The 27,814-nt window shown below is 41.9% G+C and overlaps 1 protein-coding gene across 1 annotated transcript in view; it reads right to left on the bottom strand.

Moving 5' to 3' along the window:
* Positions 1-5,490: 5,490 nt before the first annotated feature.
* The window catches only part of wdr11 (WD repeat domain 11), a 51,553-nt gene continuing 29,229 nt past the window's right edge, over positions 5,491-27,814 (bottom strand). Inside the window, exons 15-29 of the mRNA XM_027027527.2 lie at positions 25,842-25,966; positions 25,527-25,674; positions 20,520-20,626; positions 20,187-20,301; positions 18,387-18,558; positions 18,088-18,196; positions 16,797-16,859; positions 16,506-16,571; positions 15,629-15,821; positions 12,232-12,327; positions 11,102-11,267; positions 10,394-10,491; positions 8,753-8,898; positions 7,916-7,995; positions 5,491-7,529 (exon numbers count right to left, since the gene is read on the bottom strand). Of these exons, the coding sequence (XP_026883328.2) occupies positions 7,327-7,529; positions 7,916-7,995; positions 8,753-8,898; positions 10,394-10,491; positions 11,102-11,267; positions 12,232-12,327; positions 15,629-15,821; positions 16,506-16,571; positions 16,797-16,859; positions 18,088-18,196; positions 18,387-18,558; positions 20,187-20,301; positions 20,520-20,626; positions 25,527-25,674; positions 25,842-25,966 (1,887 nt within the window). The 3' untranslated portion in view covers positions 5,491-7,326. The remainder of the gene's footprint in view (positions 7,530-7,915; positions 7,996-8,752; positions 8,899-10,393; positions 10,492-11,101; positions 11,268-12,231; positions 12,328-15,628; positions 15,822-16,505; positions 16,572-16,796; positions 16,860-18,087; positions 18,197-18,386; positions 18,559-20,186; positions 20,302-20,519; positions 20,627-25,526; positions 25,675-25,841; positions 25,967-27,814) is intronic.

The raw sequence follows: 27,814 nt of genomic DNA, 5'->3' as shown, positions 1-27,814 counted from the left end.
GCCATCCTCCAAAAGCCTTCGGCTCACTGTGCACGCAGATGCACTCACACCTGCTTTCTGCCATTCCTGAGCAAGCTCTGCACTGGTGGTGGCCCGATCCCATAGCTGTATCCTCTTTAGGAGATGGTTCTTGATGATTCGATAAATGGTTGATTTAGGTGCTATCTTACGAGCAGCAATGTCCTTGCCTGTGAAGCCCTTTTTATGCAATGCAATGATCCCTTGGACATAACCATGGTTAACAGAAGAAAACTTCAAGCACCACCACCCTTTTAAAGCAACCAGTCTGCTCTTCTAATCAGCATGACAGAGTGATATTAGCTTCCTTGTCCTGGTCCTGGCGGTTTCTTGACTTTCTTGGGTGCCCCGAAGCTTTCTTCACTGCAATTGAACCTCTGTCCTTGAAGTTCTTGATGATTCGATAAATGGTTGATTCGATAAATGGTTGATCAGCTGCCTTGACCTCGCTAACACTTTCTCCTGAGCTAACGAGAAGATCACTGAAATGATGTTAGCAGGCCATTTTGTGGCAGGGCTGAAATGCAGTGGGTGGAATGCAGTCATTTTTGTGATTAAGTTAATTTTCATGGCAATGAATGACTTTCCAATGAATTGCACTTCATCTGATCACTCTTCACAATCTAGAGTTAATACAAATTGCCACCATAAAAACTGAAGCAGTAACTTTGTGAAAACCAAAATTTGTGCTAGTCTCATACCTTTTGGCCACGATTTTAGTTATCACTCTGTAGTCCACTCTATTCCTTCAACCCCTTTATCGAAACCTTACTGAAAATATAGTCAGACTTCTCTTCTGTATTGTATGGAAATTAATTTAAATTGTCATTCATTTTCATTTTGGATTTCATATATTAATGTATCTCACAGTGTTAACAGAATTCAAACTGAACAGTAAACTGAACTGACAGAACGGGAGGACTGTTTCCTTAGAGTGAGGTTTCCTGGTTAGTATAGCTACATTACACAGAGGCATGAGGGGGACCTACACAATATTAGGCAGGTGGTTTTAAATTGTTGATCAGTGTATATACATGGCTGATTGGTGTATATACATGTAGAAATGTTTAGTTGCTGATTACAGAGCAAAGGACAGCCTGAAGCATTTCTTTTTTCATAGCAACTATTCTATAAGACTATCAAGATTTAAAATCAATTCAGTTTATGAATTGTTCAAATAATTCGCTTAAAGTAGCTTTAAGATTGTATTCCGATATGAGACCGCCTTATTTATTTGAATGTACACAGTTGCTGACAAAGTTAGACTCAAAGTGTGAAGAAAACAATTCCACATTAGGGAATGATGAAGTTAAAGAGATGAGAGAGCAGGTTGTATGTGGACACAGAAGACGAAAGCAGAGTTTTACAGACTGGGAGAAAGAAAATGTAACATGCAGTGAAAGGCAATCTGCATAAGGTGGCTCTGATACTTTGTAACAAAATTTGCTAACAGTGTTGAGGTCTAGCAATGTAGAGGGCTTTGATAACTTGCAAACGAATGAACAAAGAAAAGAAATAAACAAATCAACTGGCTTTTTAATGCTTTCTTTGACTTTGGTTGTGTTATTTGATAATATGCTGACGACACTGAATAGATTCAAAGTGATGTTCCTTTGCTTTCTTCTTCTTCCTTAAAATAACATCTCCTATTGCAACTTTTAAACTATATAAAAGAAATTCCTTTGCTTTGCATGACCATTTGATAGAAAATGACATTATATTAACAGCAAATATTGTACAGTATAATATGAGCTTACATAAAAACATATACAGTTACAGTTTAAAGCTCATATTATTCATCTGGTTTTAAGCGTGTATGCTTTAAATGGACTAGTACTGTACACAGTGTTTTAATGAATTTAGGCCTACATATATGAAAGTGTTTTTGAATCGTAAAGAACTGTTTCACACTACTGGCTCTTTGACACTGCTCTGGCACTACTAGCCAATCTGCAGCTTTTCATTGTTGTCATTTTGAGGGTAAATGCACAAACCAACATATTAAGCTCTGAGTTAAACATGCCAATTGTCAGTCCACAGAAAAAGGAATTTATTCAGTAAAGTCAGAAAAGACTATGAACCTCCGGCTTTTAAAAACAAGATGAAGAATTGAAATGACCTTGTACTATTGTTGATGAACTCCACAGGTATCAGCTAGCTGCCACATCGGTGGGGCCGCTTGCCCTGAGTATCTGTGGACCCACAGACTAGATTAACCTTGTGTACTTTGTCCGTTACATCCCATTCCAATGCATTGACTCCTTTCTTGTCAAATTCTTTCCATTTCATTCCATCTTGTCCCATCTCTTTGCACTGCTAAGGGGAATGGGGATCTCTGCTTGGGCAGACTTTAGATCACTTTGGTCGAATATGTGGGGCACCCTGTACAGTACCAGTCTTCATCTGACCATCTGGGTTTCTTCGCCTATGTCATTGTAAACGAATACCCACATCTCAACCAGCACAGCTCAGCCTGCTGAGCTGAAAGGCAATTTCCTCTCAAATCATTTGCTAATGGCCTCCGAGGACATTGGGAATAAACTCTGCCACAATCATGCCATCAGTAGCCCTTCCATTCAGGGGCACCAAAATCCCCATGAGCCATGTACCCATGATGGAAAAGGTATATCATGGGAAAGCTGTTGCCAGATTTTCCTCTTTTCGTGTATTTTTCTTAGGTCTATCTTTTTCTGTTAATCTTTCCATTTCTTGCTTGCTCATTGTAGCATCTAATCTTTGGTCGATAAAACTGCTTTCTGCATCTGCACCTTTTTTCCTTTTTAAATCAATTAGTTTGCACTAGGCGACCTGCTTTCAAGAAAGTGAATAGATCTGCTTTTAGGCTTGAAACATGTGTCACAATATTGCATTTATTTGCCTGTGCGTATTCTTTCCTTCTTAGTCTTTTACTCACATACTCATACATGCACAGTTCTTGAAGGTAATATGTTGCACACCGAGATTAGTTTTCTTTCATTCATGAAATCCAATTTGCCTTCAAAACATTATGAGCTTAATGACTCAATTGAGCTTTACATAACATTATATAACATATTGTGAATTCTAAACAACCTTTATCAGAAACATAATGTACATTATGTCTCTCAGCCTTTTAAATCAGCTGCTGAGCACATAGAATAACCATGCAAAACAAGGAAGTTTATATGGCTAAAATGCACCATTGACTCCAGCTATTTAAGGGCTGTTATGGACATTACACAAAAACACACAAGTCTATAAAATCAACTCCTCTTAAATAAAATGTCCTCATTTAGCAGACATTTAGCAAACATTGGTTCTCTGGATGAGGGTGTGGAAGAGAAGCCGGGTGCTTATCGTTACGAGTCATAAACAGCAGTATAGTGCTGTAAGGTCGTTCTGCAGAAGTCCTGAAGCTTCTTTGTTACCTACTGCTGCTCCCCAGCTGCTATTTACTAGGGAAGCTAAATGTGATAACATTGTTCCATAGCTTAAAGCATAACACCACTCTGAATGGTATCGGACAAGGTCAGGAACCTTCAAAGCATCAGCAGCTTACTGGACAGGTGAATTAAAAGGTTAGTTAGGTGATGTGAAGTATGTGTCTATGTGCATTAGCAGGAAAAGTAGGTTATAGGAGTAACCTTTGCCTGTAGGTGTTAAAACCTGTGCATTGATTTTTTACTTTTTACTATGAAAAGATAAGGGTATGATAACTGGAGGAGTAAAGAGAACAGCCATCAGTAACTGCTAAATGTTATAGACCCCAACATATATGGGGAGATATTTTCAACCACTGGTTGTAGGACATGCAGTAGAAAAAATAATCAGTGGAAGTAAATAGGGGAAAAGACAGTCCAATAGAGGGCAGCATTGCTTCTTCAAAAATCGCTAGTTTTTGATTGCCCAGAGTATTATTGTCTTTTGTACTTTTCTTATATAGCAGTCACAAATAAGAGCATACTAGAAACAATGTTTTGTTTTGTTTTTTTCTCTATAAATAGTTGGGAGAATAAAATGTGTTCTGACATGACATGAATATCACAGCAAAGTCTGAGAAAAATATAAAGTGCCACAAAGCAGCTTTACAGAGGTATGGGCTAGAAAGAGCCAGAGGGCAGGCCAAATTCAAAGGGAAACAAAACTCCCCAAGGCAAGATAAGGAAAAAAAATCCTCTGCAGAACTGGGATTCCAGAAGAAAGTCAAGAAAAAAGGCAGTCTGTCACATTGGTGGTGCTGGGTTTCAAAGCCTCCATTGGGAATGGCAGACATGGTTTTGTTTATAGCAGTGTGGTAGATGGCATGGAGGATGCTGGTTTTGGCAGGCAGCGTAGGTTCATAGCCTTTAGGCCACATGTCCCATAGACCGGGACTGGAAATCAGCAAAGAAAGTGAAGTGTATGTATCTTATATTCTACCATGAATGGTGAAGTGTTTATTAGGAATGAATTGCAATGTGCACAGTGGTATTCACATCACTAATGTGGCCAGACAGAAACTCTGGTAGGCACGGAAAGGTTCCAAGCACCTTCCCTGTGCAGGTTAATGTTCTTCATCTGTATTTGTCATGTAGCCATTTGTGCAAGTATACATGAAAGACACAGAGAATTCGAAAAGGAGTGGCGATATTTACAAAAGCATGAAACTGATCTGTGAGAAACTTAAAGGAAGCAGTTTCTTACTTGGTATTAAGGCCACCACTGTCCTCCTGTGGTCAGAGCAAATTTCTTGACATTGGGAGCATGCTCACTCTGATATGCCTGTAAAACATTTCTACAATAAAAGATGTGAAGCTTCCCTGGCATGCACTGTAGTGTTTCCAAGCTGACTTTGGAAATATCACATTAGGCTTTGGCAGACTAGATGGCAATGGCAGAATAGAGTAAGGTTCACTAGAGATAGGCAGTACATGGGTACGTTTAGTACATTTAGAGCATACTGGCAGTTTTAACTGTATATTTTGCAGACCAACACATTATTATCTCTTCATTTTTTTCCTATACTGAAGATCCAATCACGCAGGCCTGAAATTACCTTCTGTGTGGTATGAAATGAAATGATGCACTAATTTTGACCAAGGAGAATAATTGTCTGCAGACCCTGCCCTGGGGACACACTGCTAGATTCAGTGGGCTTTCCCTGAACCCTTTGGAAGCAATATGGATGTCTGCAGGAATGGCCCCTCTTGATAACTAGTCTTATTTAATAACCAGTGTATGCAAAATTTCAAAGTGTTGTATCTTTATATTAGAGTCAAAGAGACTCTTCATTGTACAGAATATCTATGGACTTGCATTGGGAACCACTGGCTTTGTTTGCAGGGAATTAGTACGAGAGTAGCATATCACTGTTTCAAGATTATATTTTGAGAGAAACACACAGCAAAAGCTTTTGAAAATGAATATGTAACTTTCATGCTTATATAAGCATAATGTACATAGTTATCTGGTGGAATTGCAGTTGGCAAAGAAACTAAATGTGAACACAGTAAATGAAACACATTGACTGAATATGTTTATTGCTTTCTCTATATACATATATTAAACTCATTAGCACATAGTTTTCATACCTGTAGTTTTCATTCTAAACATTTAGGAGGAATATCATTATGAAGGTGATTTGTGCATTATTCAGAATCACGGAATGTAAAGCAAATTATTCCAATATTCAAGGTAATTGCTTAGAAAAGCACAGTGACTTCTGCTGCAATAAAAACTGCAAAAGGAATACTCCTGGTCCAGAGGCTCAAAGAGGTCTCAGACAGAGAACCACAGAAGTAACAGCAATAATGTCACGAGTTACAGAACAACATCGAAAGATCACTTCTACTCAGCTCCACTGCAGTCTTCGTGAACAACCCATGACTGTCAAAACATCCATGGGTTGCCATAGAGACACTGCAAGAAGTCAGCAATGACGACTGGGCAAACAGCATGAACAAGTTTCGCATGGGGAGGAGGCTGAGGAATCGCACCGTAGTAGTGGGTTTAGTCATGCTACAGACTCATAGTAGAGAATCTGATACAGCACTGTACGCATAGATGAAATTACACCATTAACACCTGCCCAACAGGGCACTGATGATTATAATCCACATTTTAAAACAACAACCTTGCTGTGTGGAATTAAAAATGGGGCCATGATATTTCTCAAGGTGAAGTGATGCTCAGCTTCCAAATTGCAAGCGTCACTTGATTAGCTCTGGTTGGTGTGAGTGTTGTTGAAACAAAACCTTTTGATGTTGGAACAAAACCTTTTGAGCCCATTGACTGAGCAAATTCCATTATGACTGGTTAAGCTAATTATTCATCATTTCTGCTCCTATAGATTTTACACATGAAACAGAAACAAATGTCTGCGTACCAAATATTAACGGTAGTTTCTTTTATATTTCAAAGTAGACTAGGGACAACAATTAGACATTTTCCCACTTGCATATGTTCTTAGGAACAGGAAACTTTATTTACACTTAATACATGAATAAATCAAGAGTGTAACATCATTATGCTAACTTCTGTAGTCCAAAAAAAAAAAGAAAAAGGAATTGGTCAAACTTAAAAGTGCAAAATCCCACTTTGGAATGGCTGAAGCAGCATGTTTGTGTGCATTTCAGGATGGCAATTATTTTTAATAGATTAGCAAATATTTATTTAAATGTCATCATTAACTGAAAATTTGTAGAGAAAGTTTGTAGAGAAAGATAATTTAGGGCATACAGACTTCAGTGTATCTGTATGTAAAGTACTTCAATATGTTTACATAATATATACGTATTTAAAAAAAATCTGGATGACATTTAGGCAAAATCCTAACCCAAGCAAGGTATAGGTCTATGGTCTAGGTTCAAGACCATAGTAAAATTTTGAATGCTGATGAACTTTCCTTCAGTGGCAAACAGGACAACGTGAGGCGCTACACACACTTACAGTATGAGAATAGCTACCATGCAGGGTAAGGAACGTAAACAAATCAAAAGTGTGTGTACATGTATGACAGAGCGCATGACTTTACAGAAAGTGCATACGGCGCTGAAATGTTCCATTTGAATCCCACGGCTGCGCCACACTCATGCACTGTATCACACATTCCACACCACCTTCCCCCACGCTTAATTTTCTTATACCCATCACCTTCAGCACAAGTGCAGGAGAAGAGACTACATCCTGACATTTTAGACATGGGTAGAGATGGTGCCAGCCTGGTGCAATCCATATAATTGTTCTGAGTCTTCATCCACTGCGGCGCTCTCCTCTCTGCCCTCCTTCTTCAGTCTCCACTGCCAGCTCCATGACTCCTCCGTCAAACCTCTCTCCCGCTGGGGGCAAGCCTCAATCTGCGGCCCCCGGGCTGCTGTTTGCCTCCTGCTCCCCAGGGGCGATGTCCGGCCCTGATCCCTCGCCCTGGAAGAGCTCCTCCAGGATCTCCTCGCCGGCTCCTCCAGCCCGTGAGGCCCACAGTGCTGATCCCTCACGCAGGCCCGTGGAGCGGAGCAGGCGAGCATAATCGGCGAATGCTGCCCCGATCAGCTTATGTGAGGGGCGATAGGTTAAGGAGAAAGCGCGGTGGGTGTGAAGAAACCTGGTACTGTGCTAAACCCGATGGAGGACGTTAAAGCTGTGCGGCAGAGTTTCTGTATGCTGGGGATAAAAAGCACTGTAGACATAAGAGGCTCCCAGAAAAACACTGTGTAATTATGGTTGTGCCCAATCCACAGCCCAGTCTGGTGGAAAAATCCTCAGCTGGACAAGTTGCTTCAAAAACCCATATTTCTAAAATGGTCTTAAGCAATGTGTTGGTTTACTTTGGGATTAATTCCCATGGGGCTTGCGGTTAGATAGTTCTACAGAGTGAAATGTTACCCTTGTATTGTAGCTACTAAAAATAAAGCAGCCACAGAAGGCACCTTTGAAAGGATATTAGTGATCTCATTGGCTTCCATCACGCCGTACTTCAGACAGGCTTCAATGAAGAGTGCCGCACGGTCAAAGTACCTCATGCTGTCAGAGGAACACATTAGTTTACTTTCTCAAAAGTTTTCAAAGAAAACCTGGCAGCTTCACTTCTTTGTATACACTTCAAAACATCTTTCTGGTAGCAGTAAACTGAGAAATTATTAATATGCCACAGTTGTTCTCTCAGAATTAGTTCACAGTTATACAAACCCACACATGCACAAAAGGATCAATAGTCTCTGTGAGTGAAAATGCAATAGGGAATACACACCATGTCATCTTGATATAAGTTTTTAGGGAAATATTGAGCAAACTGAGAGAAAGAAGAAGTGGAACAAGAATCAGTGGTCAAAAATTTCAAAAAGGCCCAGAATTAATAACCCTCTTGTAGGAGAGAGACCATTAATCCTTTTTGGTTTACCAAAAAAGCTGTGCACAAGTAGAATTAAAATGCAGAGCACATACATTGATGTATTCTTTGTTTTTAGTTAAAAAGATAGACTTGCATTCTGGAATGGAATTCCAGAGCTTTTCCATTGAAGGGGATTTGTATTTTACCAGTGTTACAACCATAGCAAGGGCAGGAAGGAAAATGTAGTGTTGAGTGACCTGTGCTTATGCAACAAGAGCCTTACTCTAGAGCTCAAGGGCTTTCCTTTAGGGCAGAAGGATCATCATTTAGGGCACTGAACCTTTACTACTCTGGAAGGATGGCTGGATGGTTGGATGGATGGATGAATACATGGCTAGATGGATAGATGGATAGAGAGAGAAGGGAGGATGGAAGTGGAGCTCCACAGACCTGTGGAGCATCTCTCCCACTTTATGGAAACAGCCAAGTGACAGCAGCACCAAAATGGCTTTCGTCTTCTGATTGACCTGAGGAGAGCAGAGGTGCTCAGCCCAACGCTTCAGCACGTCCGATGCCTCTGCTGGGTTCAGACGGACCTGAGGAAAAGAAGGATGACCAGAGAGAGGCAGGGAGGGAGAGAGAAAGAGAGAGTGAGAGCATTGTCTTCCAAAGTGAGCCCAAATGTCAGGAATATGAGTACTACATATCTGACTGGGAGGCCTGGCAACCTGTCACCGTGCACAGAAAGAGAACCTGCCAAACACATGCAAACAAACAAGTGCCACACTTGGAGCAAAACTGGCACAACTGGCTCACTGAAGAATTCACAACCACTTGTAACCAACCTTTGGTGCATTGTCCCAGGCCAACTGTCCAGTGGTGTGTTATTGGGCCAGTTGGTCAAAATAAGATGTCGCTACAAGCAGAGCAGCACCAACCAGTTCAATAACTTTCCTCAAATTTTACTGCTATTTAAACACTGAAGTCTGTGGATTATACTGCTATAACCTTTCTAGACCCCATCATTATAGGTGAAATCAGCTTTTTGTGCCAAATTGCAGGGGCCAACCCCCCCCCCCCAAAAAAAAAACCAAAAAAACAAAAAACAATAAAAAAGAAACAAAAAACACACCCATCAATGAGCTCAACCTAGTCCAATTCAATGAGGGCAATCAGCAAAGGCATCATTGCTATCGCTCCGCATGACCAAGCTCCAACGGCTGCCAGATCACCGGCTCTGCTGAGAATGCCGTCCGCTTCAACGGCTCGCCCGCTGAGAAAGCCAGGTGGACCCAAGGTGCAAACCATCTCCCTTAGAACACCAGCTGTCCCGAAACGTGGCCATGTACATGGGATCTGGGGGGAAGCTAAAGGGCCTCCTTCCCAGTCACTGATCTCCCAGGACCACTGCCCTGTTCCCAACGCTTGTTTATCCCTGCACTAATGTTTCTAAAATGCGACACAAATTTGTAAAATTAAATGTGTGATGTATGGATGTGTATGGTCATAAAAGATCATAGGCTATTTTTCATTTCTACATAAAACATTTCAACATTTGAAATTCTGTATATACAATATACAAATACATAATAAATCTGCCTTGCTTTGCCTATCTATGCCACTTTGAACTGAACTGAAAGTTTACCCTAAATGCACCACTGAATGTTTATGAAAATCTAGATATAGGCACCAGTAAATATTTTAGTAAAACTTTTAGTAAATATTTAAAAAATCATTCTATATCAGCAAGAATTTTTATGAAACTCATACTGAGAGCTCAGTAGCCCTTTGGCAGTGAGATATGCAACAGCATGTCTTAGCCTGAGGGACACTTGATGACAATAACAGCATAACACCATTCAAAGTAATTGGTATGCTGTGTGATGTTGGCTGATGTGTGAGCTGGCCGGCTGTAAGTGCTTAAGGATCCAAATGGATATTGTGACAGGTTATGTGCCTATTCCACAGTATACAATTACCCACAAACCCATTCAGCACGACTTTTTCGTCCCTAAAGTGTTGTGTTTTTTTGCTTCCTACAGCAGACATGTGATGCTGCCAGTTCATGGTGTGTGCAGAGGATATCGTTACCTTGGCCAGCCAGGCTGCTCGATTCCACTCGCCATACGTCTGCAGATACCGGCACGCGTCTGCCGCTTTGTCAATCAGGCACAGTAACTGCACACCCTCTGTGTGTGTGTGTGTGAATGAGTGTGTGTGTGTGTGTGTGTGTGTGTGTGAGAAAGAGAGTGAGTGAGTGAGTGAGAGAGGGAGTGAGAGAGGGAGAGAGAGAGAGAAAGAGGAAGAGTAAGAGAGCAGGCAGTAAAAATAGCATGGTAAAACTGCAAGATGGCATGGTCAATTACTAACAGCAGCTCTGGGAATCCCCTGACAAATGCAGGGGGTGGGAGGGGGTGGTAGTGGTAGGGGATCAGGGTCCAGAGTTGCTGTAATTATCTGCTTAGTGCTGTCAGGCAACTGTGAGGGCTCGAGTGAAGCTGAACACATGCTCAATTTTCAGAGTGAGCGGAGCAGCGAGAGTAAGCGCTCTCTGCGTAGGCAGAGCATTGACTGCTTGGACGTCCTTCCTCGGCGGAGCAGGACTAACCCGATCCTAAGAGCTGGAAGGCAGCTATGCAGATGCCCAGCCACAGAGCTTGGTTGTGGCAGCACAGCACAGCTTAACACTACCCCTGCGCCGACATACACACGCGCGTGCGCGCACACACACACACACTGCAGAGAGGGCTGGTACACGTGCCATGGGAGCAGGCAGAATGTCAGGCGGAGCTCCGGTACCTGCCAGCTTGCCACTGGCGATCATGTTGGTAGCCACCAACTTGATGGTGCTTTGCGAGGGGCCCGACGAGGGGATGGTGGTGACTAAGCAGGCCTTGAGTGAGTCACAGTAGTAGCTCGGGTTGTCCGCACTCGTCTCCAGCAGCAGCTGCACCGCCCGGTCTGTCTGCACAGGGTAGGAGGTGAGGGGGCAAGTGTTAGGACCACCCAGGCAGTGCAAGGCCTCTTCCCATGTTAATCATGACTTATCCATCCTAGAATCATTCGATCCCATTCATGAATTATTGTTCTAATAATTACATGCATTAAAATTGATAGGAACTCCTCTGCACCTTAATAATAGTTTTATTCTTCACTATTTTCTAAAACACTTTTCTAGCTAGTAAAGAGATGTTCCTAATACTGGACTATGTTGCCAAAAGCAATGTATGGGAAAGCAGAGAACCCATTTTATGTTTAGCATGCTGTGAAAAGCTTAAATTCAAAAAGCTCTCTCGCGCACAGCCAATAATTCCTCTCCCAACAACCAGAGAAAATGGCAGAAGATTTCAGGGGATTAAAAACAAGATCATGAGTGAGGTGCATGCTTTGATGGATGTGTCTGTATAAGACGAGATCAGTCAAATACAAAACTGAGAGGCACCTCATTCTTCTCGTCATTTGCTCAAGTGTGGCAGTAATTGAAGGAAAAACTTACCAAAATCTCAAATTAACTGTCAAAATTGTTTATCACATTCTCTGGCTGGTCCTAATCGCATACATTTTCAGTCTGCCTAAGGCTGTTGGTTATGGGATGAGTGGTCTGTTTGGTTGCGAGCTCTTCTTTAACATTACTATGATAAAGCAGAGCATGGAAGTTGTTGTGACAGGTGTGGTGTAGTGCATATCCACAAGTAATAAGGTGTAGGGGTTAAATGTGTCATACGCTTCCCCACAAGGTTCTGCTGGGTAGTGAAGTGATCAGCTGGGTAGTGAATTGATCAGCTGGGTAGTGAATTGATCAGCTGGGCATTGAAGTGCTCAGCTGGATAGTGAAGTGACGTGATCAGCTGGGTAGTGAAGTGACTAGCTGAATAGTGAAGTGAAGTGATCAGCTGGGTAGTGAAGTGATCAGCATGGTAGGAGCTGACCTGGCCCAGAAGCAGGAGCTGGTCAGCACATTTTTTGGTGTGTTCATAGCTGGACCTCTTCACCTCCTGCAGGTGCACCCTTTCCAACTGAAATCTCTGTGGGGAGGGAGGGGTGAGATAGAGGGGGGGAGAGGGTAGGAGGGAGAGAGGGAGAGAGAGAGAGAGAGAGAGAGAGAGAGAGAGAGAGAGAGAGAGAGAGAGAGAGAGAGAGACAGAGACAGATAGGTGGTGGCAAACAGGAAACAGGACAACTCAGTTGTTTCCTTTGATCTGTGAAAGCTTTCAGAACAGAGACAGAATAGAGATGGTCCTACTTAGCAAACATGACACACCAACAAACAAAAACAAAAAAGGCCTAAAAGAAAGGACTCTGTTAAAAAACACACACCAATATTCATCCCCTTTCTGGTTCCCAGACATTTTGTTCATAATTCACACTGAGCTTAGTCCATTTTTGTTCCGTGGGTCCTTGCGTCTTTGCCACTACTGAGAGTCCACCATCCTCTGTTTGGAGAAAGGGCTTTGGACCAATGGCCATTAAAAGCTGAATCTGGGACATTTCAGGTGGGTGGGGGACATTCTCAACTGGCAAAACCTGGATACTGCACAACATGTCATGGGTTGAGGATAACCTGCAGTGGGAGAAAGGTTTCTTCACAGCAGAAAACCCCATTTCATCTCGTCACCTCTGGGTGCTATTTGAGGCCCAGTAAAATAAAATGATTTATGTTTAAAATATGCTTCTCCAAAACAGAAGGGCTCTCTTAGATTGGAAGTGTACTCAGTTAATGCTGATAGTGCAAATGTCTTTGTGTGGGTAAATAATTTAGAACTTATTTTCCTAAATCCCTAACCTCAGGTATAACTAATGGCAAAAATATGCAAGAATGCAGCAAAGCTAATACCTAAAAGTGGAAGTTTGCCTTATCTCACACATGAGAATGCTTTAGCCTTGGTAAGTGGAAAGCTTCCAAACCCTGTTGGTTCATCACCTGCTGATTGCTGACACACTTTGTATGGTCATATTTTTATTCTACAGTGCCCTTCACAATGACTGTATTTCAGACACAGCTGGAGAAACTGATAGAACTCAAAAAAGTGTCAGCATAACCCATTGAGCAATAATGAATAGCATGGAAAAAAGCAATACAGTACAAAACCATCCACAGAACGTCAAATTTTTAAAATACCCCAAAGCCAAGCAAACAGAATGCAATAAATTGAAAAGCACAACATCCCCTCTTTTTTTTTTATCAACTTTACACTGATTTACACTGGAAATCTTCAACCCAAGGCGTATCCCAAACAGGCTGCCCATACATTCATGCATGTCACATTAAGGAAGTGTAAAAATTAAACTCTTTAATTGCTTGTAATTCAGACTCATCAGCACATCAAAAGACAAAGCCTTTACAATCTTTTCAGATATTGGATGCCTGAAAATCTCATTTTCTTTTGATGCCACTTTGGAAGGCTAGCCTTGAGCCATTAAATGAAAAGCTATGATTTATTTGATGATGCCTATGCACTAGAAGGATGCATTCCCCCCCCAATACTTCAGTCCAGATGAAGAATCTGGTTACACCCTGTCATGACAAATTATGGGTCTTATGCCTGCTTGTCAGAATGTATTGCCCAGTTTAGACATTTATTGCCCAGTTTGTTCATTTACATTTTAACCAAATATGACATTGGACAATTTACGGTTAGGGTAACCTTAACCATAACCCTAGTTAGGGTAAACAGTATCTATAATTCTAATATGCATTTATTTATTCAGTGCCTCAGAGAATCCTTATCTTAACAATTTATGTCACCTTTGACTGTAAACAAACTGCCTCCAGTCAATCTATGGTTTATGACTCACTCTTCCTTGTAGCAATGTTTTCACAGTGTGACATTTGTGGGTTTTCAACCACTAAATGCTCAATCTAGACCTGCTAATGATATCTCACTGGGGGTTCAATCTTTAACTAGATGCTGCAGGGTCTTGGCCTGCAGGATATGTCCAAACCAATTCCACTGTGCAGCTGGACCAGTAGGATATTCTAACTGCTGAGCACTGCTGAGTACTGACCTCTCCTTTGGTCTGTACAGCCTTGCCAGTTGGGGCTGGTAATTCAAGTTGTTGTGGAGTTTTCTACAGTCATTTTGGCCATAATGACTTGCTGCTAGTGAGGCCTCAAAAGACACTCGCTGCCTTCTCAAACGTTCTGCATTTGGGTAACACTGCTCTATCTGCTACAAGATTTCACCTATAAAAAACAATGACTGAAACATCACCATGTAGCTGCTATGCAGAAGCACACTCTTATGGATTGTGTGGTGGCAGAAAGTGGCAGCTAAGGTATATACAAATTGATTCCACGACAGACCCAAGTTATCCACTGCAAGCTTGCTGCCCCACGCTCACGTAATTACGATACCTTTGGCCATGGCCTTGACAATTGTCCAGACAGCGAGAAGGCTTTCCAGGTGGTCACATCAAGCCAGGGTTTGACGGTGCAGGCATTAGCTAGATGGGCCAATTAATGGCGAGAATGTCGCCATCGGTAATTGAGGGCGAAACAAGCTGGAGCTCCGCATGTGGGCTTGTGCATTTGTCTCTCTTTGCTCTGCTCTGGAGACAGACGCTGGCTATTACCAGAAGACAGATAAATGAAGGCTCAACGTTCATCTACTCTCTTTCTCTTTTTTCTTCTTCTCCCAAAACGAGTAGGTGTAGTGGAAAATGCTGCACTGGGTAAAGTGTGAAAGTAAGAGGGGATGAACTTTGGATGTCATTAACTCACTGTCCTCTTGCACAGGTCCAGCAGGTGGGCAAATCGATAGCAATTTAACACCAGTTAAACTTTGATTCAAACTGGGACTTTAAAGTCAGAGTTACAGACTGACTGTACTCAAAGGTCTGATAATTAGATTACTCTGCTTTCAGCAGTGTGTGCATGTGTGTGGCAGCATTCATTTGCAGTGCCTTGGAAAAGATTTCAGATGAGATTTGACTTCTTTGTCTCGGATGATCACAGCAGTTCAGACTGCAACTTGCATGATGCAATTCAAGGAAAATACGTCCTTTTGCCCATCCGCCCACCCCCCTCTAAACTTCTTGGCCCTAGAGTCTCACAGAATGCTAATGGTGTGCACATTTTCTGTCTTCAAGGCTGAATATGATTAATGACAGAGCAAGCTGTCAAAGATAAGCCCTTCTTAACCCAAAGGGAGTGCCGATAGGGCACGCTAAACGTGAACTGCTGCAGATCTCAACATGTCATTTCAACAGATAGTTTCACTTCCCTGCCAGGTTAGGCACCATTATTTACCGATTACTGTCATGGCAAGCCCTGCATGTGTGGTTGCCCCCTATGTGTGACGTGGCCTGCGCACTGGTGCTGTGTACCTGGAAGAAAGAGCTCTCGCAAAGCGTGTCATGGCAGATGTCCAGGTGGCCCTGGGGGGTGCTCTGCTGGCGGGCTCCTGCTGGGGATGGGGAGGTGGGGCCTGGCACGTCCAGCTGCCGTGCCTGGGCGAAAGACTGGAGGTAGTGTGCCGTCACCGTCCAGAAGAGCAGATCCGACTCGTCGCCGAACAGGCTGGGACAGAGCAACGAGTGGGGGATGAGTATGAAGTCAGTTGAAGGCAAATGAGGAGATCTGTTAATGTGCTAGCATTCCACAAATGTGCTAGCATTCTTCTAACCAGCAGTCCACTAACATGCCACTATATAGAATTAGGCTTGTGAAATTAATAGTTGAGAGCAGAGAGTACAAGTTTATCAGCTTGTTGGAGAAATAATTCGATGAAGTGTGCAATATTGTCTTGTACACACTAAAGCAGCCCTTGATACAAATGTTTCCAAGAACAAGAGCTATAATTTGAGAAAAGGTTCTATTATTTTGAACAGCAATATGAACAGAGAGTAGCTCTGAGAGATGTAAGAATATTACTTTCTAGCTCCTCTTTAACGTAGATATAATTCCACCATAAGCCTTGACACGGAAAATTGTTTAAAAATAGCAGCATTAATAAATGCACTAAATGATTTATTCATCACAACAGACACATCTGATAGGCATAAAAATTTGGACCAGTCAGGATTCTTTAGGAAATACACTTTTGTGATACGTGACATTTTACAAAAATTGTGGATTTGAAATTGCACTGCTAAAAATGGGAATATTAAACTAGACCTGATATTACAGGTAACAAATACAGGCACACAGACACACACACAGACACAGACACACACACACACACACACGGACACACACACTTACTGTGACACTAGGAGGCAGCGCTGAAGCAGGTTCAGCTCTGGGTCCTGGAGTACACTTTTGATGTCACTGAGAATAAAGCAAGATACAATACAACTGAGGACACTGAGAAATAAATAAACAAGTAAAAAAAAAACCAAAAAAAAAAAAAAACCGCACAGCCACTCATCTTTCCCAAAATGGAGGAAAACACACTGTGAAGTTGGCGACGGCTGGTATTTATAGACCTTCTAGAGAGAAAGAAAAAAAAACCAAAACCTGTGCTTTACACTTTGTTCGGTTGTTCTTACTCACTTAGACAGGGAGTTCAGCTGCTCCTGCACCAGGCCTTTGATTTCATCCTTCTCACTGTAGTCCCTGAAATGAAAAGAGAGATAATGCTTAATATGCTTGTTGATAGACCAAAAACACAGGACCAGTGGTTGAAAGGATGCTCCATTGCCGAGATCTCAAATTAAGGCTGGTTAATATCAACAAAACATTCGCCACAAAAATGTGGAATTGCACACCAAGCTCCCTAGCAAAGCTGAAAAAAAGTGCAATCCGGTTATCATAGACACTAAAACTAAGACTATATTAAGACTAAATCAGCTATACCATTCCATAACTGCATGAAGAGTTGCGCTCGAACTCGGATGGCATACTGATTCTCAAGGGCAGGGAAAATTTAATTAATGTCCAGACAGAGCCATTCTTTAACCTCAAGCAACACAGCTTATGAAAAAATATATTCAAATGTATAGCTCACTGTCACTAGCAACACAGAACAAAATGGGGTGCCAATAAGTAATAAAGTAATTAATCAAGTAAAATACTGCCTTCCATTAATTTGAAAGGCTCTCGGTTATGAGACAAGAATGGCCTGAATAAATATCCAGGATATATATTCACTGCAAACTCAAACTCATTGAGATGCTAGATCAAGAACAGAAGCTGGAACTGTATGACCGGAGACCAAATCGAGTTTTTACTGGCACCTGAAAAAGGAAGTAGCCTTAGAAGCTAGATTCAGGAAAATCTAGGAAAAATGGCATTTGCACAAAGAACCTCTGTGCCAGATTTTCCAATTTAGTAAGTAGAAAGTCATTTGTAAAAGAAATGTTATCAATGCCACTGTACTTCACATTCTTTTTACTTCTTTCTTCTTGGACAGTTTCATTATACGTAAAGTAATTGCAACGTCTATATGGGGCTTTCATGTCCAAATGTCTAAACTGCTTTCAGATGAACCATGAGTCATTTTCTTAAGACAGAAACCTTAAGTGAAAAGAATGCCTTGATTAAAAAACTACTTTAATTACACAGATCAAGACATCTCCTTTGTAATGCCCCTGCCATTGTGAGATCAGGACTGGCATGTTTCACATTAGCTAAAAGTGATCGCAAGTGTCATAATGCATTCACAAAGCCTCACGCTATGTGCCACCATGGGCTTCACAATACTACTTTGTACACTCATATGAATACAAGCAGAATTCATTTGACAGAAAGTCTATGAGATATATGAAATACTCTTATGTAACTTCCATGGTGGTGCTGTTTGAATGGGTGGTATTGGTGCAGTACGACAGTGTTTGACACGCACACTTGTGTGATGTCCATGGTGAAGGTTCCAGACCAGGGTTGCAGAAGAAGGAAGGCTTTCAGTGTGAGAGCTGCTCGAGGGAGCAGTAGGTATGGACACCACACTGGATCTGGGGGGAGGGAGCAGCATATGTTAGAAAATGAGAAAGAGGCAGACTGGCAGCTACTGAGAAATGACATTAGCAGGCATTACTGTATTAAGATTATAGAACCAGACTTAGTTCAATACAAACTCAATCACTCCCTTAATACACATCCACACACACACACCCACGTCCACATGCACACCCACATACCCACCTGTTAGGTCCTGCTCATCCATCCGGTAGCTTGCTGACTTCATGGCCATCTCCAGCACGCGCACACAGCCATCGTCCGAGGCCAGCACCACCTTGTCCGAGGTGCACCAATCGATGTCCAGAATACGGTAGGTCACGTTCCGGCCCACTCTAATGCTGCTTACCATCTGCACCTGCTCGTGTGTGTGTTTGTATTTGGGAGAACAAGATGGACAATTCATCAAAAATAATTCTCTCCAAAATGATTCCCTAATATGGGGGAAAGCAGTTGACATTTGCAACATGCTTCCCTTAAGCATGCCTCAATCTAATGCCATCAGGTAATGGTTGTTTGAAATTTGCTGGCAATATTGTCATGGAAACAACAAAACGCATCAGCATTTTAGGCTGTCAAGTAGTATCCATGGTTCAAATCTACATCATTATTACTGAAACAAAGACAGCAGATATTAGATGAGGAAGTGAATCTTTTGATTAAGGTGGCCATCAGGACTCTAGTGTGGAAACGCTGGATAGAACTGCATCTGTCCAGAAGCCAGTGAGAATCATTGAGATAGGTTTCTTTAATAAAAGCTGATGATCCATGGTCAACAGACACACACTCCAGTTACTCACCCTGCATTATTCAGTGTGCTTTAAGCAAGCTGATGGATTGGGTAGGGTTGGGAGGGGGGGTTTGTGTGTGGAGAGAAGACAGCACTGTCAAGAATGCAGTGATGTGTTTCTGCACTCTGTACAGCACTGTATGTGCATGTGTCTGTGTGTGTGTGTGTGTGTGTGTGTGTGTGTGTATATGTGTATGTGAGAGAGAGAGAGAGAGAGAGAGAGAGAGAGAGAGAGAGAGAGAGAGAGAGAGAGAGAGAGAGAGAGAGAGAGAGAGAATATGCAGTATGGTAGTATATTTCTAGCTCAGATATTTCTACAAATCATCGAAGTCTGACACAGTTGTTGCAACAGTCTGCTCCAAAGTGCAGCTGCTGTATGATAAATCTGATGAGACCTTTTCAATTATAAGTCACATTGCGTGTTTGACCTCTCCCAGCACAATTACACTGCAAGTCACACCTTTCTGTTGAGGACTTTGAGTGACAAGATTGAATCAAATCAGTTAACCCTTGAAATGTTACATCTTAAAAACAACTCATGACATTGATTTTGTACCTTCCCCCCCAAAAATCCCTCATAATGCTATGATCACCTCTACACCTATAAGCCTTTCTCCACTTCAGAGGAGTTCTAAGCAGTAAAGAGAGATCCACTTTCATTCATGAGCTTGCTTTTAACCACACAACACTTTGAGTCTTAAGTTGCCTCCTAGCAAAAGATCTAACACACCAGAGAAGCAAAAGAAGAGAGTGATATGGAAGGCTTTCTCAGGAAAACTGAGAAATTCAATTAAATAAATAATGACACACAACCCCTAACAGGCTACAAAAGCAAAATGTCTCCAGAAAAGTTGAAAAAGAAAACTCCCAATATAAAATACACATGCCCTCTTCCTAAGCTGCATACAGTAAGATAAATGCCTTTTTTTGCAAGAGGTTCAAATGCTCTACACTAAATAATGCAATACACACGGAACTATTTATTTATTTAATGAAAAATAAGATGTAGCGGTCTGGTGAACATAAAGAAATCCACTGACTACATGTGAAAAATGCAACAAGTTAAAAATAAATAAAAAGTAATGGAGTGATAATGTTAACTGGCCCCAGCTAAGATTAATTAATTAAGGTGTTAATACTGCTGTAGTAAAATGCAGGTGTGCCTTCTGTGTGCGTGCAGTAAAACTGAAGGTCACCTCTTTGGTGTCCCACACGTCGACGCCATCAGTGTACATAACCAAGAGCTTCTGGTTACCCTTCCCTGGGGCAAAGCGGATCTTCTTCACCCAGCCACGATGTGTGGGGAAACCCCTACAATGAGAATAAGGTGTAGGCCTAGCTCATATTGACAGAATCATATTGACAGACACCCCTGAATTTCCTTGAAAAAAGGCCCCATTTCAAGTTATTTTCAATCCATCTTTAAGTGCACGAAACACCCAATGGGTTTGCATGAGCGATGAGAATAGGTTACAGGAATGGGAGCATTAGGTCTTACACATGCAAGAAAAATGGAGGCGTACCCATACCTGCTGAGACGGGCCTTCAGATCCCAGAAGTTCAGGTTTCCATCCACATCTCCCAGAACCAGAGTGTCTCCCTTCCATGCAATGCAGGCAATGCTACCCATACTGCCCTGCAACAGAGCAGATAAACTTCAGTCGAGAGCCTCTGGCAATATTCATGCCAAAACCCTGGTCTCCACATGAGGGCGCTGTACGTGGGAGCCACCCATTTTGACACATTTGCAAGGCACCTACCTGTCGCTTTCTAAGTACGGGAGACAAAGGGCACAAAACCCTGCAGCCTGGGCGGGCTAACGTCACGCCAAGCTGGGTTTTTAATCTCTTTTGGATGGCAGGACCACCGAAGCGCATGCCAGCGGGTTTGTCTGTATGTTTCTTACTGCCATCAGTCTCTAAGGGAAGAAAGACTAATGCACATAGCCAGGCAACAGCTTGCCTCCTTTTCCTTCCATGCACTCATCATCGCACGTAAACAAAACCCGCGTCATGCCACGGTGCAGTCAGATGGCTGAAAGTCTGCTCCAAGGATCTTGATTCTTAAATCTATTAACCACTGCATATGTGCAGACATGTGTCTGAATATCAGATTGTTTCCAGTCTGTACCAAGGCACTGTTGCTACTAGCAGTAATGACAATGCACTCTAACGGATCGAAGGCCATTTTAAAAGGTTTTTTGTATAAGCAATTTATTTAAACAACACTTTGACTAATAGCTTAACAGCCATCATTAAAATAGTTAAGTCAAAGGTCTTGGTAACTGTCCTGGGTTCTGTAGTCATCCACTAGACATTTCAACGTGGTCCAGATGTGGTAATTAATAAGAAAACAGACTGCTGTGCCTGATAATTCTTCTGCATGTGCTTTCAGCAGATAGAAGGGTAGGATAAGGATTAAGTCCACAGGTGTGAGATTGAAGGGACGTGGTGGACTCCTTTGGGGGTGGAGTCTGGTAGGAGTCAGCAGGACATAGAAAACCAATTACAGCAGCTTTTCAGCTGACGTACTAAAGGACGAAGCCTGACTGAGGTATAAGAAGATCCAGTTTGTCCTCAATTTACATTAGGTGTCCATAGGAGCTATGGAAGATAAGAGGCACACACTTGCTCAGACACACCCACCCCTGCTGAGACCAACCCACCCCCCAAGCACAAACCCACCCTGTGCACACACCCACACATTCTGGCCAGTATTCATTAAGATAATAAATATAAATCAAAGTCATGCAAGAAGTGTATGGCAGTACAATATGATAGTAGCTGCATATTCACACTGTAATTAGCAAAAATATTGATTAAGACCTTTATCATCTATCATCTCTTATTGCAACTCTATTTTCAATGGTCTCTCTTCAGTAGTTACATTTCTTAGCCATCCTCAGTAAATGCAAAATTCAGCAGTCTGAATCCCTGTGTTTACCTCATAACCATCACACGTTACCCCAGCTTTATTTCAGCCTTGCTGGTTTCCGATTTCCATCCGTATTGAGCGCAAACATCTCCTCCTAACCTCTAAAGCACTTCATAGTCTCACCCCTACACACTTTACTGAACTCTTCCATGCCCATAGTCCCCCTCTCTCCCCAAGCTCTTCTAGGAACAGACTTCTTGCTGTCCCCTGGCAGCACACTTGCGTCAGTGGATGACGGGTCATGCAGCGCTGTGGCTCGACAGCTCTGGAACTCTGGACAGCCGTGATCTCTTCATGACTGCTCCTCCAGTTTAGCCTCTTTCAATTCAACAAGCTTCCTCTCTGCTGTACACCAATTCTTCCTCCCCTGGGTCTGTTTTCTTGTGTTTGGCAAAGGCTTAATTTAAATAGATCACAGATAAATTATTATTGTTGTTATTATTATTATTATTATTATTATTATACTAAACATACATGAGACACTGTAGGATCTTTCTTTGAGGTGCTTATCTGTGCATGCATTGTCATTTTCGGGATACTTGAGATGAGAGGCGTTCAATTCCACTCCCCTGTTGCCTGCATGCTTTGCTGGATGTAAAATATGCACTAGCCTTGGTCTGGCTAGGACATCCTCTTGTTCTTTCTGATGAGCTGCAGCATTTCGGATTCCTGTCTTGGCTGCCTGCCATCACAGCACCCAGAGATGCCGGCACGGCTTTTAGTAATCCTTCACTTAAGTCTAGCACTAGATTGTTCAATCTGGACCTCGGACGCTACCAGCAACCACAGCGATACCTGTTTTGGGGCTTTTATTTCCAGTTCAGGACCATGGTTCTTTAGCCCCTTATAACTGGTCTTTGCTGATTATGCAGACATGCACAGTGCACATTTAGGTGTGCAGGATTTCTTTAAGATATTCCAAATGTTTGGTTCTGGTAAACCCAATATTTGTCAGTATTTTCCCAAATCTTTCTATTAGTTTATGCATACTGACAAGCACAATGAGACTTGGTGCCAGAAAGCTGAAGCTTGCTGTTGCCAGTGGGTTTGGTCTGGGTCCAATGTTTTCCCTCAAATAAAAATCAGCAAACAAACAATAGTGTCATTCATTTTAGTCTTTTCAACTGAGCCCCTGCTGCTTCAATGTACAATAGAGGGGGTAAAATGACTTTACTTCACAGTGCCAACATTTATACATAACAGGTGCAGAAAGTAGCATTTTTATCAATCTAAATGTATTATCAAATGTGCAGCAAATTGGCTTCGCTAAATAATTGCTTAAAATAAACTGAATGCTGTTGGTTTGCCAAAGTTTGGGGGAGGTTATTGTGGCAATGCAATTATGTATTCATTAGCCTGGTGCAGCTTAGAACACTGGGTCAGTTTAAGCAGTGGTTAAACGCAAGGCAGTTTACTGAAAGGACACAATGTACATTCCCTTAGCAAAGCTACTGTACCTACTGTGATCTACTGCCATCCATTCATTTATAAAAACCATCTAAAATGTTAAGAGCATCAGTAGATAAAACAAGCAAACACTCCCTTAGTTTTAGGGAAACTGGAGTAGCCTAGTAAACTGGTTTTAGACTAGTCAGGTTTAATGACTTCTAATGAGTTAACTTGCTAATATCATACAGTACATTTTTCCTTATGAACCTGAAGTCAAAGGGGACAATCTGAACATACAATTAACACAATCAGCGTCTCTTCAACTGCCAGCCTGAACTCAAAGCTACCTAAAGCTATCTAATCAGTTGTAAAAGGCAAGAACTTAATCTCACACTCACTAATGTGAAAAATTCTCTCAAAGCTAGACTACTACAAATCGCTACTTGCTGGTCAACCTCTAAGAGCCCTCAAACCTCTTCAACTTGTCCAGAATGCAGCAGCACGACTGGTCTTCAATCTTTCGAATTTCACACGTTACTTCACTGCTGTGCTCCCTTCCAGTAGCTGCACGCATCAGATTTAAAACCTTGATGCATGCCTGCAACGCCAAAAATGGACCAGCCCCTTCATACATGAGGTCAATGGTCAAAGCCCGATCTGTACCTCCGTACTTCGAACCTCAAGTACTGCTCGACTTGAAATACCTTGCTTCAGGTCTCATGAAAGACAAGCATCAAGACTATTTTCTGTCCTGGCTCCAAGATGGTGGAATGAAATTCCACTTGCTGTCCAGAAAGCAGAGTCCCTTGCAGTTTTCAAACGCAGACTGAAGACCAATCTATTCATGGAATATTTAAATGACAACTGACCCTGCTCCCATATTGACTGATTAAATTAGTACTTATTGTAGGGTATTGTTTATTACACTGATGTTGTTTAACAAACTCTAGCACTTATTGTTTAAGAGAGACCTTATGTATTTTGTGCTTCTAGGCATCAGGAGTGATCCCTGTATTTCTACAGTATTCTAGATCATTGGTATATTGGACTCTAACCTGCCGTAACAGCTAGGATGTATTCTATGAGGAAATGACAAAGCACTTTTGTAAGTCGTTCTGGATAAGAACGTCTGCTAAATGTCATAAATATAAATGTAAATGTAAATGAATTCACTGAATGCCTGTGTCTGCAAATAAGCTGCACCTTTTTTTGGGAGGAAAAAGAAAAAGATATCTCTTAATTTTGGACAGTATGAAAGTCATGAAAGAAAAGCAAAAAAAGATGATCATCAAAGAATGAGTGATAGCAAGACAATGACTAACAAAAAAAACTGTGATAAAGCAAGGGAAAGTCTTTTTGGAACAGGAACTGCAGAATTCAGCAACAGTGGAAATGAGATGCTCAAACACAGAGACAGAAATGTGGGAAGGAGAATGAAGGCGTAAAGGGCACATAATTTATCGAGGTGATAAGTGAAGAAAACTAAAGTAAGAGAAAGTGAGAGAGTGGGCGAGTCACAGCAGAGGGGGAGTGTTATGAAGAGTGTGATAATGCCTGTCTCTCAGACTTGGAAGTGACACTAAAATAAATCTATTGCTGGATACATGCAATCACACAGAGACACAGGAGCACACACAAACACACACAACAAAAATCTACAAAATGAGTGAGGTAATTTTGTCTCGTTCCAACTGCCAGTACTGACCCTGTTAAAAAAACCTCGTGGAAGACTGATCATCATGTCAGTTGTCTCTAGGTAAAATTTCCATTTCAAATGGTGGTCTAACCCAGATATCTAACACAATGGGCCTAGTTGTTGAAGTGTTTTTATTTTTCTTTTTCTTCACATGGAGGTTTGTTATGTGCACATATTCAGTCAGCGACATCAACCCTAATAAACTGTCTGAATATGGGCATTATGTCCATACTTCACCTGCCATGTTTAATTCAGCTGGCAGAAAGAGACAGAGACGTGGCTAACTGGCACTTAAAACAGAAGAGCAGACAAACAATCAGCCTTTCGTCCTCCTGTAACTGCCTGACAAGAAAGATAAGGATCAAAGGGGAGTGAGTGGAAAAAGGCCTTAAGGGAGGACCAAGAAAGGTTAGAGCTTCTGAAGCCAGGACACAAAAAAGAGGGCACAGGGGCAGCAACTAGAACACGAAGAGCAAAGTGTGTGTGTGTGAGGGTGTGCATGTGTGTCTGGGCTCACATCAGGGGGGATGCGTGCTCCATCCTTCACAGTGTTGCCTTCCACGGTGATGTGGTAGACCTGGCCGTCTGTGTCAGTAAACACAAAGTGCTCCCGGGCCGAGATGCCCTGACTCGTCTCTGCTTTGCTCTCGGCATCCTGCAGCAGACTGAAATACACAGACAAACAGAGATGCCGTTCTTACATTCACGAATGAACAACACAATGGGATTCAGAGATAGCAGCACCACATGGCAGCAGGGATCTGACAGGACATGGTAGGTAGTGATAACCCGTGGTGTGACCTTGGAATGACCTTTGGGCTCACGGTCACACCTGATGACGGAGGACTCAACGCTGCTCTGCTCGGCATCCGACAGTGTGGTCTGCCTGGCCATGGCTTCTCGGGCTGCGAGCTGCTTCTTCTTCAGACTTTTTAGGTTGTGAGAGGGAGACCATTCCTACACACACACCCCACATAGAAATGAGCTAATGACTGCAATGCAGATTTTATACTGCATATGTAGAAATATCCCCTGATAGGTAATCGACAAGGTCAATTTTATTTCAGTTCATTGGACTCAAATGTGCTTTCGATTTGGCCAATGTGTTGCAATTTGTGTCACAAATGACATTTACTGATATGTGCTAAATAAATAAATAAATAAATAAATAATTATAACAGTTCATTTAGACATGTCACACACTCACATGTACACACACTTGGAGTCTCACACAAACCTACATGTTTTTGGGACATTTTTACAGTTTATAATTTTGTATACATAATATTACACATTACGGACATGGTCCTTAGGTTATATGCGTATTTTTCCTGAAACAGGTCTCCAGACAGCAACAGCTGTGAATATGAGAAGGTTGTTATCAGTTGGGCATGTTTTCTTTTGTTTTTTTTACTTTTGTTTTCTCGTCTATAACAACTGTGAGTCTATCTAGTTTTGTTTTATTCTATCTGCAAGTTTATTTAGATTTATGTGCTACAAATGATCATCTCTTCAAGTTTCTACATATATAAAATGCACACACGTGTGACATGCACACGCATGCGAGCATGTGTACATGCTCGCATTCATATATGCGCACACAGACATGGTAGGGTGGGTTGTAATTCAGCCAGTGATCATTTGAGGCTGGTGTTTTAGATATTTACCCAGAGGGTGCAATCAATGTGGTAATGAGTTGGCTGAGGGACCTGGGGAAAGCCATGTATTATTACCATTATTGTGTGGCTTATTTGCTTGCCTTCAGTAGCGGTGTTATGCTGTTTACTGGCCCCGTAGACAACAGCTCTCTCCTATTTATGAGCTTTCCTGCCCGATAATGAAGTTGGCCTCTTTGCTGAGTGAGGCCAAGTTACCAGACTAATTTCTCAATTTAGGAAGAAGTTGATATTAAGAACGATACACGCTGTGAGCATGTGTGAACACAAAGAAGCACACACATGCTCACCTCTCATGCACGTGTACACACATGCACAACCACCCTCCAAGACTAATGCCATCAAAATGACCCTAGGCCAATACGAACAGCACATGACATGATGCAAAATCTGTTCCAGGACACTTGAGGAAAATAATCTATTTGAAATTAACATTTAATGGGTGTAAAGTAGACAACAAGTTGACTAGTAAATTGATATTGGAACAGTATTTAAAGATGGTGGCAATATCAATTTTTAATGAAAGAAGGAATTTCTCTCAGAAAATACTTCAAAAATGTATTATTAAAGTTAGCACTTATGTAGCTATCTAAATAAAAGTATTACAGGGACCCGACCCACTGGACTGAATTAGACAACGTGTACAATAAAAGTTGAGTGATAGCTTCTACCACTGCTCAAAAGGGAACACTTAGTTATCCCAGAACATCAGGGATATCAGTTTGTCCAGTTCACCTGCTTTAGTGCAAATGAAAGTGAGAACAGATGCACTGGAAAGGCAATAGCAAGACACCTCCCAAAAGGGAATGGTTTTGCAGGTGACTGTTATAGACAATTATTCTCTCCTTATCCTGACTGATTCTTCTTAACTGTCTGCAGTTTTTTTTCTAGTACCCTACTGGTACTAGACTACTGGTAGCATGAGGCGGTATCTGGAGCCCATTCAGGCTGCACAGCTTGTCTAGGATGGCGCATCAATATGTGCTGTTGCAAGAAGCTTTGCTGTGTCTCCCAGGTCCATTACACAAGGAGAGCTGAACAGGGCTGTGGAAGGACATCAAGTAAAGTCACGTCAAATTTATTTATATAGTGCTTTTTATAAACACATATCATCACAATGCAGCTTTAC

This window comes from Electrophorus electricus, chromosome 11 (genome assembly GCF_013358815.1).
Source record: "Electrophorus electricus isolate fEleEle1 chromosome 11, fEleEle1.pri, whole genome shotgun sequence".
In the NCBI taxonomy this organism is placed as follows: Eukaryota; Metazoa; Chordata; class Actinopteri; order Gymnotiformes; family Gymnotidae; genus Electrophorus; species Electrophorus electricus.
This window is presented reverse-complemented; position numbering and strand designations above follow the sequence as displayed.